The 15,022-nt window shown below is 43.1% G+C and overlaps 1 protein-coding gene across 1 annotated transcript; it reads right to left on the bottom strand.

Moving 5' to 3' along the window:
• Positions 1 to 727: 727 nt before the first annotated feature.
• Positions 728 to 14,539, bottom strand: PRDX1 (peroxiredoxin 1). Its single transcript, NM_174431.1, is given in 6 exon segments — positions 728 to 1,054; positions 9,505 to 9,635; positions 9,904 to 10,026; positions 10,752 to 10,905; positions 12,533 to 12,649; positions 14,509 to 14,539. Coding segments are annotated over 5 exon segments (600 nt in total). The 5' UTR covers positions 12,639 to 12,649; positions 14,509 to 14,539; the 3' UTR covers positions 728 to 968.
• Between the last annotated feature and the right edge of the window lie 483 nt (positions 14,540 to 15,022).

Below are 15,022 nucleotides of genomic sequence, written 5' to 3'. Positions count from 1 at the left end.
CTTACTCATGTCCGAGTTCGTGATGTCCTCCAACCATCTCATCCTGTCATCCCCTTCTGCCTTCAGTCTTTCCCAGCATCAGGAAAGATAGGGCTTCCCTGATAGCTCATTTGGGAAAGAATCCACCTGCAATGCAGGAGACCCTGGTTTGATTCCTGGGTTGGGAAGATTCACTGGAGAAAGGGAAAATGCTACCCACTCACAGTTTTCTGGTCTGGAGAACTCCATGGACTGTATATAGTCCATGCAGTTGCAAAGAGTCGGACAAGACTGAGCGACTTTCATGAGGACAAGAACTATCCTTAAATCAAGGCTGGAAACCCAGGGAAGCCAAGAGGTGCTCACCACTGTTCTTTTGACACAGAAAGCCAGCCCTGGGTTTGTCTCCCTCTTTCAGTTCCAAAGGTACCTAAAGCCCATAACTGTAATCTTTCATAGATCCAGTCCCAGGCATTCATCCAGGTTTTCATGTAGCCCTCCTAGTACTGTAAGTGTCAGGCACCTCATTGCAACCCAGCCTACAGCATAAACTGCAGCACCTTGGCTGATACTGTAGCAGGTCTTGCTCTTTTCCCTGTTGTCTATGTACATTTTCCCTCAATATCATTTCACGATTCTGAGGCAGCTCTCGCACCTCATTTTCTCCCAAAAAAGCAGACTAAATTCCTCTTAAAAGCTTCCCCTGCCCCACAACCAATGAAGAATCAACAAGGTCTCATTTCAAATTTAATACAACTACAAAAGATCAAGTGATACCCCCTTACAGTATACATCAGTTGGCCTGGCTCAGGTCTTTCCGTCCAGAGGAAGAAAGGCTGGCGTCCCCAACCCCTGCAGGAAAGGCCCGTCCTGTCCCACACCACATCCTGGCGGAGTGTAAGATCATGGTTTTAAGCACAAAAATAGGACAAAAGAGGTTTTGTTTTCAAGGCCGCCTACTGCAGCCTGGCCCTAAAACGGCCGAGCGCTCACTTCTGCTTAGAGAAATATTCTTTGCTCTTCTGGACATCAGGCTTGATGGTATCACTGCCAGGCTTCCAGCCAGCTGGGCACACTGCAAGAGGAAGGGTACTGATTAATAACCAGATCAGTGGTAAGCTCCACCCTCCTAAGGACAACTGGATGCCTAAAAAACCAAATCTGAGCCCTAAAGGGCTTCAACATTCAGGTGCCAGGAGGTCTATCCTCCAGTCAGATCATTCAGCCTATCAGTACAAAACTAAATATGCAAGTTAATCCTCACTGTAGCCCGAGTTACTATACTTAATTTGTTCATGCAGTAACTGAAATTTAAAGAAATTAACAACAATGATGCTGGTCATCTATTCATACCATATACAAGAAATTTACTTAAAAACACATCAACAACCTAAATGGAAGAGCTAAAACCATAAATTCTTTATTTTTTAATTGAAGGATAATTGCTTTACAGAATTTTGTTTTCTGGCAAACCTCAACATGAATCAACCATAGGTATACATGTCCCCTCCCTCCTATCTCCCTCCCCATCCCACCCCTCTAGGTTGATACAGAGTTCCCTGAGACATACAGCAAATTCCCTTTTGCTATCTAATTTACATATGGTAATGTAAGTTTCCATGTTACTCTCTCCATACATCTCATCCTCTCCTCCCTTCTCCCCATGTCCCTAAGTCTGTTCTCTATGTCTTATATAAAATTTTTTGTACCATCTTTCTAGATTCCATATATATACACGATCATATACGATATTTATCTTTATCTGACTTACTTCAGTTTGTATAATGGGCTCTAAGTTCATCCAAAAATCCATAAATTCTTTGAAGACAACTCACAGAATGGGAAAAAAATATTTACAAATCATATCTAATGAGGGATTAATAGCCAAAATTAAATCCAAACTCCCACAACAACAAAAAGACAATTAAAAATGAGCAACGGACTTGAAAAAAGATGTATCTCCAAAGATATACAAATGATCAATAAACACATGAAAATATGCTATCACTAGTCATTACGGAAATACAAATCAAAACCACAATGAGATACCACTTCATATCCCCTAAGATGGCTAATCAAAAAAAAGTAAATGCTGGGAAGGATATAAAGAACGCTTGGTATTGCTGCTGCTGCTGCTGCTGTTAGTGATGTAAAATGGTACAGGTGCTGTGGGAAAGTCTGAAAATTCCTCAAGAATCTAAACACACAAGTACCATAGGACCCAGAAATTCTACTCCTATGTATATATTCAAAGTAACTAGAAACGAGGATTCAGATATATTCACCAGTATTTTACCAACATTATTCACAATAGCCAAAAGGTGGAAAAAACCTGTTAACAGACAAAATGTAGTATACATATGAAAAGTCAAAGTTGTTTAGTCGTGTCCAACTCCTTGCGACTCCATGGATTATAACCCAACAGGCTACTCTGTCCATGGGATTCTCCAGGCAAGAATACTGGAGGGGGTTGCTTTACCCCTCGCTCCAGGGGATTTTCCCCACCCAGGGATTGAACCTGGGTTTCCTGCATTGCAGGCAGATTCTTTCCTGTCTCAGCCACCAAGCATACATATACAATTAAATATTATTCAGCCTTTAAAAAGAATGAAGTTCTGATACATACTGCTGCAACGAAGTCGCTTCAGTCGTGTCCGACTCTGTGCGACCCCATAGACGGCAGCCCACCAGGCTCCGACTCTGTGCGACCCCATAGACGGCAGCCCACCAGGCTCCCCCATCCCTGGGATTTTCCAGGGAAGAACACTGGAGTGGGTTGCCATTTCCTTCTCCAATGCATGAAAATGAAAAGTGAAAGTGAAGTTGCTCAGTCGTGTCCGACCCTCAGCGACCCCATGGACTGTAGCCCACCAGGCTCCTCCATCCATGAGATTTTCCAGGCAAGAGTACTGGAATGGGGTGCTATTGCCTTCTCCCTGACACATACTACAGCCTGGATAAACTTTTGAGAACCTTGAAAACATTATGCCAAGTGAAAGAAACCAGACACAAATGGATAAACATTGTATGGTTTCACGCACATAATATTTAAGATAGGTAAATTCATAGATGCAGAAAGTTGAACGGAAGTTACAAAAGGCTGGAGGGAAAGGGGAATGGTGAGTTATTTCTTCATGGTTACTACTACTACTGCTTATTTGGGATGATGAAAAAGTTTGAGAAATAGTGGTGATATACAACACTGAATGTAACTAGTACCCAAGAATTATACACTTAAAAAGGTAAATTCTATCATATATAACCACAGTAAACACTGACCAAAAAAAAAAAGTGACTTACCCCCATTCCCAAGAAAAACACAAGCTAAAAAATGACAAAGTTAGGACTGTGTAAACCCTAACACTAAGCTGCTGCTTCTATCAGCTGGCTCTTCAGAGATATGAAGGCAGCACTTTGTCTTCAGTTCAGTTCAGTCACTCAGTCGTGTCCGACTCTTTGCGACCCCATGAATCACAGCACGCCAGGCCTCCCTGTCCATCACCAACTCCCGGAGTTCACCCAGACTCACGTCCATCGAGTCAGTGATGCCATCCAGCCATCCCATCTTCTGTCGTCCCCTTCTCCTCCTGCCCCCAATCCCTCCCAGCATCAGAGTCTTTTCCAATGAGTCAGCTCTTCACATGAGGTGGCCAAAGTACTGGAGTTTCAGCCTTAGCATCATTCCTTCCAAAGAAATCCCGGGACTGATCTCCTTCAGAATGGACTGGCTGGATCTCCTTGCAGTCCAAGGGACTCTCAAGAGTCTTCTCCAACACCACAGTTCAAAAGCACCAATTCTTCGGCTCTCAGCTTTCTTCACAGTCCAACTCTCACATCCATACATGACCACTGGAAAAACTATAGCCTTGACTAGACGGACCTTTTTGGTAAAGTAATGTCTCTGCTTTTCAATATGCTATCTAAGTTGGACATAACTTTCCTTCCAAGGAGTAAGCGTCTTTTAATCTCATGGCTGCAGTCACCATCTGCAGTGATTTTGGAGCCCCTCAAAAATAAAGTCTGACACTGTTTCCACTGTTTCCCCATCTATTTCCCATGAAGTGATGGGACCAGATGCCATGATCTTTGTTTTCTGAATGTTGAGCTTTAAGCCAACTTTTTATTCTCCACTTTCACTATCATCAAGAGGCTTTTTAGTTCCTCTTCACTTTCTGCCATAAGGGTGGTGTCATCTGCATATCTGAGGTTATTGATATTTCTCCCGGCAATCTTGATTCCAGCTTGTGCTTCTTCCAGTCCAGCGTTTCTCATGATGTACTCTGCATAGAAGTTAAATAAGGAGGGTGACCATATACAGCCTTGACATACTCCTTTTCCTATTTGGAATCAGTCTGCTAACTGTTGTTTTCTGACCTGCATACAGATTTCTCAAGAGGCAGGTCAGGTGGTCTGGTATTCCCATCTCTTTCACAATTTTCCAGTTTATTGTGATCCACACAGTCAAAGGCTTTGGCATAGTCAAAAATAGATGTTTTTCTGGAACTCTCTTGCTTTTTCCATGATCCAGCGGATGTTGGCAATTTGATCTCTGGTTCCTCTGTCTCTTCTAAAACCAGCTTGAACATCAGAAAGTTCACGGTTCACGTATTGCTGAAGCCTGGCTTGGAGAATTTTGAGCATTACTTTATTAGCATGTGAAATGAGTGCAATTGTGCGGTAGTTTGAGCATTCTTTGGCATTGCCTTTCTTTGGGATTGGAATGAAAACTGACCTTTTTCAGTCCTGTGGCCACTGCTGAGTTTTCCAAATTTGCTGGCATATTGAGTGCAGCACTTTAACAGCATCATCTTTTAGGATTTGAAATAGCTCAACTGGAATTCCATCACTTCCACTAGCTTTGTTCGTAGTGATGCTTTCTAAGGCCCACTTGACTTCACATTCCAGGATGTCTGGCTCTAGGTCAGTGATCACACCATCGTGATTATCTGGGTCGTGAAGATCTTTTTTGTACAGTTCTCCTGTGTATTCTTGCCACCTCTTAATATCTTCTGCTTCTGTTAGGTCCATACCATTTCTGTCCTTTATTGAGCCCATCTTTGCATGAAATGTTCCCTTGGTATCTCTAACTTTCTTGAAGAGATCTCTAGTCTTTCCCATTCTGTTGTTTTCCTCTATTTCTTTGCATTGATCGCTGAAGAAGGCTTTCTTATCTCTCCTTGCTATTCTTTGGAACTCTGCATTCAGATGCTTATATCTTTCCTCTTCTCCTTTGCTTTTCGCTTCTATTCTTTTCACAGCTATTTGTAAGGCCTCCCCAGACAGCCATTTTGCTTTTTTGCATTCCTTTTCCATGGGGATGGTCTTGATCCCTGTCTCCTGTACAATGTGACGAACCTCATTCCATAGTTCATCAGGCACTCTATCTATCAGATCTAGTCCCTTAAATCTATTTCTCACTTCCACTGTATAATCATAAGGGATTTGATTTAGGTCATACCTGAATGGTCTAGTGGTTTTCCCTACTTTCTTCAATTTAAGTCTGAATCTGGTAATAAGTAGTTCATGATCTGAGCCACAGTCAGTTCCCGGTCTTGTTTTTCTTGACTGTATAGAGATTCTCCATCTTTGGCTGCAAAGAACATAATCAATCTGATTTCAGTGTAGACCATCTGGTGATGTCCATGTGTAGTCTTCTCTTAGGTTGTTGGAAGAGGGTGTTTGCTATGACCAGTGCATTTTCTTGGCAAAACTCTATTAGTCTTTGCCCTGCTTCATTCCGTATTCCAAGGCCAAATTTGCCTGTTACTCCAGGTGTTTCTTGACTTCCTACTTTTGCATTCCAGTCCCCTATAATGAAAAGGACATCTTTTTGGGGTGTTAGTTCTAAAATAGGTCTTGTAGGTCTTCATAGAACTGTTCAACTTCAGCTTCTTCTGCGTTACTGGTTGGGGCATTGACTTAGACTACTGTGATATTGAATGGTTTGCCTTGGAAACAAACAGAGATCATTCTGTCATTTTTGAGATTGCATCCAAGTACTGCATTACGGACTCTCTTGTTGACCATGATGGCTACTCCATTTCTTCTGAGGGATTCCTGTCCACAGTAGTAGATATAATGGTCATCTGAGTTAAATTCACCCATTCCAGTCCATTTGAGTTCGCTGATTCCTAGAATGTCGACATTTCAGTCTTGCCATCTCCTGTTTGACCACTTCCAATTTGCCTTGATTCATGGACTTGACATTCCAGGTTCCTATGCAATATTGCTCTTTACAGCATCGGACCTTGCTTCTATCACCAGTCACATCCACAGCTGGGTATTGTGTTCTTAGACAAACACTAAGTTTGTCTTAGTGTTCCTTAACTCTGCCAAACAAGAATGCCTGAAACAAAGGGGCAGGACCTCCACAGAAGGTCCTGCTTGTTTCACTAAGTAATTGCCTTCTATACATTGGTAAGCAAAGGTCTGAGTTTGAATCTCTCAAATACTTTATGCAAAAGCATAATCTTCAGTCTTTCCTATCACCCTGAGTTAGCAATGCTCCCTGGGAAAACCTGAGGAAAGTGAGATAAGGGGAGTGATCTCTGATATTCCACTCTTAACCTGTTGTTTTGTCTTGCAGGAGACATGTAGTCACCAAAGTCCAGTAACGAAGCAGCAAAAGTCTCACTTTCTCAAGTGAGTGAAACAAAGCCCTTTTCTTCTCCTCTAAGGATGTCATTGGAGAAGGCAATGGCACCCCACTCCAGTACTCTTGCCTGGAAAATCCCATGGATGGAGGAGCCTGGTAGGCTGCAGTCCATGGGGTCGCACAGAGTCGGACTCGACTGAGCGACTTCACTTTCACTTTTAACTTTCACGCATTGGAGAAGGAAATGGAAACCCACTCTCCAGTGTTCTTGCCTGGAGAATCCCAGGGATGGGGAAGCCTGGTGGGCTGCCGTCTATGGGGTCACACAGAGTTACACGACTGATGCGACTTAGCAGCAGCAGCAAGGATGTCATAGCCTCAGAGGTCAGATTCTACAAACAGCCGTCTGCGAACAAGGTATGTATGCACTTAGCTGCTTTACAAAATCTCCATTTGATCCTTACATAGTCATTGGCTTTAGTGCCAGCAAAGGGTTAGAGCACAGGTCATAAGTATAAACAAGCTTCTGAGAATAAAGAGCAGCATAAAATCAGTGACCAGACCCAGCAGTTTACCACCAGGAAAACCAAAGATTCTTCTGTCCAGGAAGAAAACACAGCTTTAGAAGAGCCCAATTACAAACCACGACACCAAGATAGAAGGAATAATGAGCCAGAAAGAAGAACCTTGACAACTTAGTATCCTTGCACTAAGGCCTCTTGGCACTTAAGACTGTACCAATAATCAATGACAGGAAAGAAAGATCCACACTTGGGACTCATACCCAACAGTGCTGGATTTTAATATGAAGCTCAGCAGAACTGGCTGAGTCCCACATTGACCAGCTTTCAACAGAACCTGAAGTACAACTCTCCCTAACACAGAAGGCTCTAAACAATGCCTTTCTCATCATTTTAAACTATGTAAAAAAAAGAGGGCTTTGAATTTTGATCCCAGTTCTACCATTAACTGAATACATACAGTGTTTAAATAGTGGTTTATTGGTCCTAAAAATAGAAACACAGGGGCTTCCCTGGTGATTCACTGGTGAAGATTCTGCCTGCCAACACAAGAGACATTTCCATCCCTGACCCAGGAAGATCCCACATGTCACAGAACAACTAAGCCCGCACACCACAACCATGGAGCCTAATTTCAGAGCCCAGGAGTCACAACTACTGAAGCCTGAGTGCCCTAGAGCCCGTAGTCCACAAGAGGAGCCCCCACAATGAGAAGCCCTCACACTGCAACTAGAGAGTGGCCCCCACTTGCAACTAGAGAAAGCCCAAGTAGCAATGAAGACCCAACAGAGCCAAAAATAAATAAATTTTTGAAAAATTAAAAAAAAATAGGAACATAGGATTTAAGTAAAAAATTTCTTTGTAGTATTGTCAGTTCACCCTTTTCTCTGCTAAAATGTAATACAGGTTCACTCAAAGATCCCCCCAAAAAAAGTGTAAATTCAAGATAAAAGAAATTTTAAAGCAAAATAGGAATGTAGGATATACAAATATCAGAGCATTATGTTGTATACCTGAAACTAACATGTATCTCAATTTTAAAAACAGGACTGTAGGATTATTTGTCAAATAACATGACAGCACCTGGTAGAGTGCTTGATATCCACAGGCAATCAAATACTATCGTATTATAAGCCATTAAAGACTGCACACAGAAAGCTGTGCTTGTTTTAGTGGGATGGGAAGCACCAGAGAACAAGAGTGTGAAGAAGCAAGCTTCACAACTCATGAAAGCTTGGGTTCAAGAGTCTATTGCAGTAAAAATTAATTAAAAAGTCTATACTACACATGCAAGGGAAAGTCCAATAAAGGGCCAACTTTGCCACCCATTTCCTCAGCTCCTTCCATCTTTGTTCTGAACCATTCTCCACCAGAGGGCAGTCTCAGCTGCTGTCTGCTTCAATCCAGAGTAAAGCCTACACATACTTCTGCAAATGGTGCCTTCTGATTGCCATTACCTACTAGCCTTCCACTCCAGCCAAACTAGCACTTTTGGGTCCCCCAAACACCACTAATCCAGACTCTTAACTTCCACCTCCTGTAACTCATGAGATCCGAGCAGTGATCACAACTATTTTATATCCTCAATTAAATTAAGCTGGGGTGGCTGGGTGGGGTTCAAGATCCCCTTCCCCCTACATATCCAGCACTTGCAGCAGACTGAGGAGCTGTTCTTTAAACTCTTAGCTGGAATAAGGTGGTCTCATTAAAAGCAACAACTCCACTGGGCCAAAGTGGGGAGTTTTCAGAAGCTACAGTCTTATAAACTGAGAACCTGGGAGCAAGCAGTTCAGGACTTTATCAAAAACACTTCAAGGGGACTATTTCAGATGAGAAGGACCAGAGCAGTAAGAAAGACCTACACTCTAGCGAATGCTAGACAAAAACCATAAATTGAATCTTCTCAGTCATGTTTAGATTTTACAAGGACAGACTCAACAAAAACATCGTCTTGAATCCTGAAACTTCTCTAAGGACCTAGAGATTTCACCTCAAACCTTCTTGCCCTCATCCCTCCTCAAAAAAATTTTTCTATTGAGCATTTATATAATTTGGTATTTGGTGACTATAATTCTTATAGATACAAAAAATATCCTGCACAACAGAATGAATTTGTAAAAGACAAAAATGTTAACACCTATGAAATCCTCCTACACTTTAACAAGTTGAATCTGCAGCAGTAATTCTAAATGAGCAGGGTAGAAGCTGGGAATATGCAGTTGGAACAAAAAGCCTTTATATTCTCCTCCCCAAGCTTTTCTATTACCTCACCCCCACAACCCACTATAATCCAGAGACTGCAATTTCTTAAAGAGACATAATAACCCTTTTCCTGTCTGGTAGACTTTGCTCCCACCACCTTTCCCACCCTATCACTCCACTGTCCTGTCACCAGGCAAACTGGCTTACCTTCCCCATGTTTGTCAGTAAACTGGAAGGCCTGAACTAGTCTCAGCGTCTCATCCACAGAGCGGCCAACAGGAAGGTCGTTTATGGTGATCTGTCGAAGGATTCCTTTATCATCAATAATAAAAAGGCCCCTGGAAGAAAATATTTAAGGTCAGAGGGAGAGAGTACAGTTTTAGAAATTGCTGTTAAGAGTAAATCAGCAGAAACTGGCCTTCCCCTTAGGTCCTGCATAAAGAATGAAACCATTATGCCATCCACCTTAAACTTACACAGTGATGTATATCAATTATTTCTCAACAAAATAGGAAAAAAAAACAAAATAAGAAAAGTCTCCACAGATCACAGCTCTACTTATAAAAGATCTTCAGCCAATCAGCCAGTTTCCTGGTGCATATATACCTGAATGAGATGCCTTCATCGGCCTTTAAGACCCCATAGTCCTGAGCAATGGTGCGCTTGGGGTCTGATATCAAGGGAATGTTCATGGGTCCCAGTCCTCCTTGTTTCTTGGGTGTGTTGATCCTATAGTAAAAAAACACACATACAATCACACTCATTAAAATTCTTCTATAACAAAAGCATTAACTGTATCTATCCCACTCCAATGTTGCTAATCTAACTGCCCAGACAACTTAAAATAAATTTTTTCCAGCAGTAAATGATGGTTTAGTCCCTAAGTTGTGTCCAACTCTTGGGACCCCATGGACTGTAGCCTGGCAGGCTCTTCTGTCCATGGGATTTTCCAGACAAGAATACTGGAGTGGATTGCCATTTCCTTCTCCAGGGGATCTTTCGAACCCAGGAATTGAGCCCGGGTCTCCCGCATTGCAGGCAATTCTTTACCGACTAAGCTATGAGGGAAGCCCAGCAGTAAATGGCTGAGGCCAATTAAAATCACCAGGTACACTCAGTTGCAACCCAAGCTGCTTTCCCTCTGCTGCTAAGTTATAGGAGCAACAAGAGGAAGTCAGAGCATTTGTACTCCTTCCATGAGGAGCCAGAAGTCAATACTTGAAAGTCTATTGCCAAAGCCTCCGGGTTCTAGTTGCTGCTTAAAAGTTCCTATGCCTGGACTTCCTTGGTGGTCCAGTGGTTAAGACTTCTACCACGCTTCCACTGCATAAGGCAAAGGTTTGATTCCTGGTTGGAGAATTAAGATCCCACATGCCACACAGCACAGCTACCAAAAAAAAAATCCATAATAATTTTCTACAATAAGCCCATGCCAAATGGACCAAGAGATTTACCATGCCAGGTGACAGAAGTGAGAATCCACAGAAGCACCAATCACTTGGCAGTTGAGTTTCTTAAATTCTTCTGCCCTATCACTGAAAGCAATGATCTCCGTGGGGCACACAAAGGTGAAGTCAAGTGGGTAAAAGAAGAACACAACATATTTTCCTGAAAAAAAAAAAAAAAAAAAAGCCCATTATCCTTTGAAATAGACTTCCTTGCTTTGCAGAGAATGTAAACCTAAAGACATTTTCCTATGGGAAAAAAGAAGCCTTTTTAAACTGATGGCAGACAACTGTTAAAACACCAAGATGCTCAACACAGATGATGCCTAGCAGCTACTGTAGAACCTCGGCTGTAAGAATTTTCCTTCTTCCACGTTAGCTGCCAACTACAGATAAGCACTGTTCAGTCTAATTTTGATATTCTCTGGGTAGTTAAAATTAACACAAACACCAAGTTCTTCAGTGAAGAAAAAACAAGGATGCAATCATCTACTGCCAATACTCATATAATCAGTGCCCAGAAAGAGCTTAATGGCTGGATTCTCTGCCACAAGGCAACAAGACCAACAAGAGAAAGTCAGAGCCTTCGGTATTCTTCCACAGTGAACCACAGTAATGTGATAGGTAAGGTCTAAGTGATACCTAAATCATCACAAACATGGTTCAAATAAGTCTGATAGGATGCACAAGCAAAGAAAAAATTTCTAAGACAAAAGTTCCCAAAATTCTCCTGGTAGGTAATAGGATTTCTAGTTGGAATTTTATGAAAGTCATTCTGATTACCAATTGAAGTAGATCTTCAACCTGTCAAGCAGTCTCTCACCAACAATTCCAAATATTCACATTTCCAGATACCAGCAATGTTTCAAAATCAAAATAAGCTGGTCCTTTTGACATTCACTTCAACCTTCCCCCAGGGTTTTGCTAATAAGCTTCAGCAGGTCAAGCCCAGGAGGGCACAGAGCAACTCTTCCTAAACCTCATGCCTTTACCCTTGGGCCAGGGTCACCTCCCTATGGTGCTACTTACTTTGTTTGCCAGGAGGAGCTTCTCTCCATAGGGCCCCACTTATCTGCTCTCATTCCAACCAGTATGTGGAATTTGTTAAGAAATCTAGTCATAGGTTTTACCCAAAAGCTAACTCTATGAACTGCTGTATCACCAAGAAAGGTATACTTGACACCTGAGTTCTTAGGTTTAAATGCTAGGAAATCCGTATTTTGAACTGTCCCAGAATACCTTGCTATTCTAGGACAATAAAGTAAAAAGATCCTCATTAGTATTTGCCTGGTGTCTACATGAAACTACTTAACAGAAAGGAGAGTTGTTCCAACTGTGACATCAATTTTTCTCTGGAGGTAAAATGTCAAGGGAACATGCCTAAACCCTCAGTCGTGACACACATTTTTGTAAACTGAACAGTTTCACAGCTCCAAAGACTTGAGCTCTGAGACTTTAAATTGTCCGAGGCTTTAAACTGTAACAAGATAATGAGTTTATCTCCAGTAAAATAACTGAGGAGCAATATTGGGAAGATAATTGAGATATTATGTCCAGATATAATGAAGTATGCACATGCCTTCTCCAGAAGTTGTTTGGACTTGGGAGATCTACCCTATGTTCACTGATGATAATCACCACTTTAATTCAATAGGAAGGCAACAGCCTCTTATCCTAAAGATGTAAAAATCATTTTACACTCAAACATGACAAGAGATACAGAGAGTGAACAAGCCCTCCCTAGATTGTAATATAATTTCATATTAATGAACCTAATTAATTACTCTTACCTTTGTAGTCAGCTAGGCTGATATCCTTGAACTGACCATCTGGCATAACAGCTGTTGCTTTGAACTGGGGGGCACGGTGCCCAATTTTGGCATTCCCTGAAGACATATTGCTATCAGCTGGAAAAGATGAGAGAAAGTGAATTAGAAACAAGTCTTACTTTTCTAGATAACAACCTTCATTTATTTAACAGGCTCAGCTGTAGAAATTGTCCAGTGGTCTTGAATATACACATGAACTTTTGTAACAGTAAGAAGCATGAACCGAGCTTTCCAACTTTTCAAACAAAAATATTACACATCTCTGAATCTCAGCTCTGTTTTCATTTTTGAGGGGAGGGACTATTCATTTTAGATTTTTAAATTTTTATTGGAATATAGTTGATTTAGGAAAAGGCAATGGCACCCCACTCCACTACTCTTGCCTGGGAAATCCCATGGACAGAGGAGCCTGGTAGGCTACAGTCCATGGGGTCGTGAAGAGTCGTACTTCACTTTCATGCATTGCAGAAGGAAATGGCAACCCACTCCAGTATTGTTGCCTGGAGAATCCCAGGGATGGGAGCCTGGTGGGCTGCCATCTATGGGGTCGCACAGAGTTGGACACGACTGATGTGACTTAGCAGCAGCATAGTTGATTTACAATGTTGTTTTCATTTTAAAATGGGAATTTCTTTATAAACTGAACTCTTCCTGAACCATCATCTGTACAATTGCTTTTTCTTGTGTACGTTTATTATACAGGTGTAGAGAGAAGAGAGGAAACTCTCAAACCTGGGCCCAAATGTGCAATGCCATAAACACTGAGCACCCAAGCCCCAGAAGCTGCCATGATGCCCTTTCCCTGGACTGCACCTCCATCTGCCTTCAGAACGTGGGAAGCACCCTTTAATCTTTCTCTGGGTAGATTTCCCAAGACACACACCCTAAAGCCAATCCAATTTTTTAAGAGGCCAAGTCCAAGATTATGGCATCTGCTCAATTTCAAAATTCTAAGTGTTGTGTTTAAAGCCCAGAAGTCCTTTCAAAAGTGAGTTTACCGAGGGACCAAGATCCTGGAAAAATGGTAAGTAGAACAAGAGTCAATTTATCGCCAAAAAGCAATATAACGCTGGATTCACCCTGGTCAAGACCAAGGTAAGATTTAACCCAGTAAGTCATCAGTTTGATAATCCCAAGAAGCTAACTTTTCAAGTCCCCAAATTCTTGGTTCATAATACTACAACCATAAGAAAGACTGAACATCGACTGTGACAATTAAAAACCCAACCAAACACAGGAGGTGACTCTCCTTATTCAAACCTGCTTTTCCAAGGGATCCCCACGCCCACTAAAGCACGACCAAGAGCGGGGGGCGGGGATGCTGCTGGAGTTCCACCGGGTGTGTCCCCTTCAGGAAATCGCCCCTTGAAGGTCCCTGGTAAAAGCCACACCCTCAAAACCCGCTTCTTGTACCCTCCCTGCCACTCCCATCATCACCCCCACCCTAGCACCTCAGAAAGCTCAGCAGACGAGTGCTCAGTCTTCACCGAGGGCATTCAGAATCACTACAAACCCCATTCTGCAGGTGGAAAAATAAAGATGGAGAACGGAATCTTAGGTAACTTTCCACACCTGAAGATGGGGAACAGCCTCTCCCTCTACTACACGACCGACGGCTAGCCCTCAGTTCCTGATCAGTTTGCAGATTCACTCGAGAAGTTTCCCTTACCCGCCCGTCAGGAGACTCCATCACCACCAACCCGCCCAGACGCCAAGCCAAGCCAATCACCGCTTTCTGCTTGTATTGCTGGGGGTAGGGGAGACTCAAGCTGCCGTTAGCCTCGGGTTTCAACCTCGTCCCCGGACCCAAAGGAGCCCCACATGAGGATAGCTTCGCCTGGCCGCCTTCTTTGTCCGAGGAGCCCAGCTGAGTTCGGCGGGCCCCGAGAAGACGGAAAAGGTGACGGGCGGGGCGGGGGCGCTGCCCTTATACTCACCAGTTCCACTGAAATAGGACCGACACCAGCGAGGAAGAAGACACGTGAGGCGTGCGCGAGGCGCTGCCTTTATAGCCTGTAAGGCTCTCGCGAGAGTCAGGGCGGGCCGGGGGTGCAGGCGGGGGAATGGGGAGGGGGATATGGCCACAGCACCGCCCCGACCCAACGTGCCCCGCCAGGATGACTCAGCGCTTTCTCTTGCTGGGGGCGGGCTCCCGCCCTTAGAGTACCAATCCCCCTCCTCGCCGCCGACGGTTGAGGTCGGAGTTTGAGGGGTTCTTTCAATCCTTTCAGAACACGAACGCCTCCTCCTTGTTCGTAAGGCCCAAACCAGGGTACGGGCCGTCGCTGCTGCTCACGGAAGACTACGTCTAACCAAACCCTGAAGAGAACGATCTCTTCAAGTATTTCTGAAATATTCCGCCCCTATTTCCGCAGCCTCTGCTCTAGTACTGATCTTCCGTAACCCTATTTAGACAGCCTCCCTTATTGTTCTTCCTTATAACAGGGTTGT

The sequence above is a fragment of the Bos taurus genome, chromosome 3 (genome assembly GCF_002263795.3).
Source record: "Bos taurus isolate L1 Dominette 01449 registration number 42190680 breed Hereford chromosome 3, ARS-UCD2.0, whole genome shotgun sequence".
Classification (NCBI taxonomy): domain Eukaryota; kingdom Metazoa; phylum Chordata; class Mammalia; order Artiodactyla; family Bovidae; genus Bos; species Bos taurus.
The sequence above is the reverse complement of the archived record's forward strand: the minus strand, read 5'-3'. Positions and strand labels throughout refer to the sequence as shown.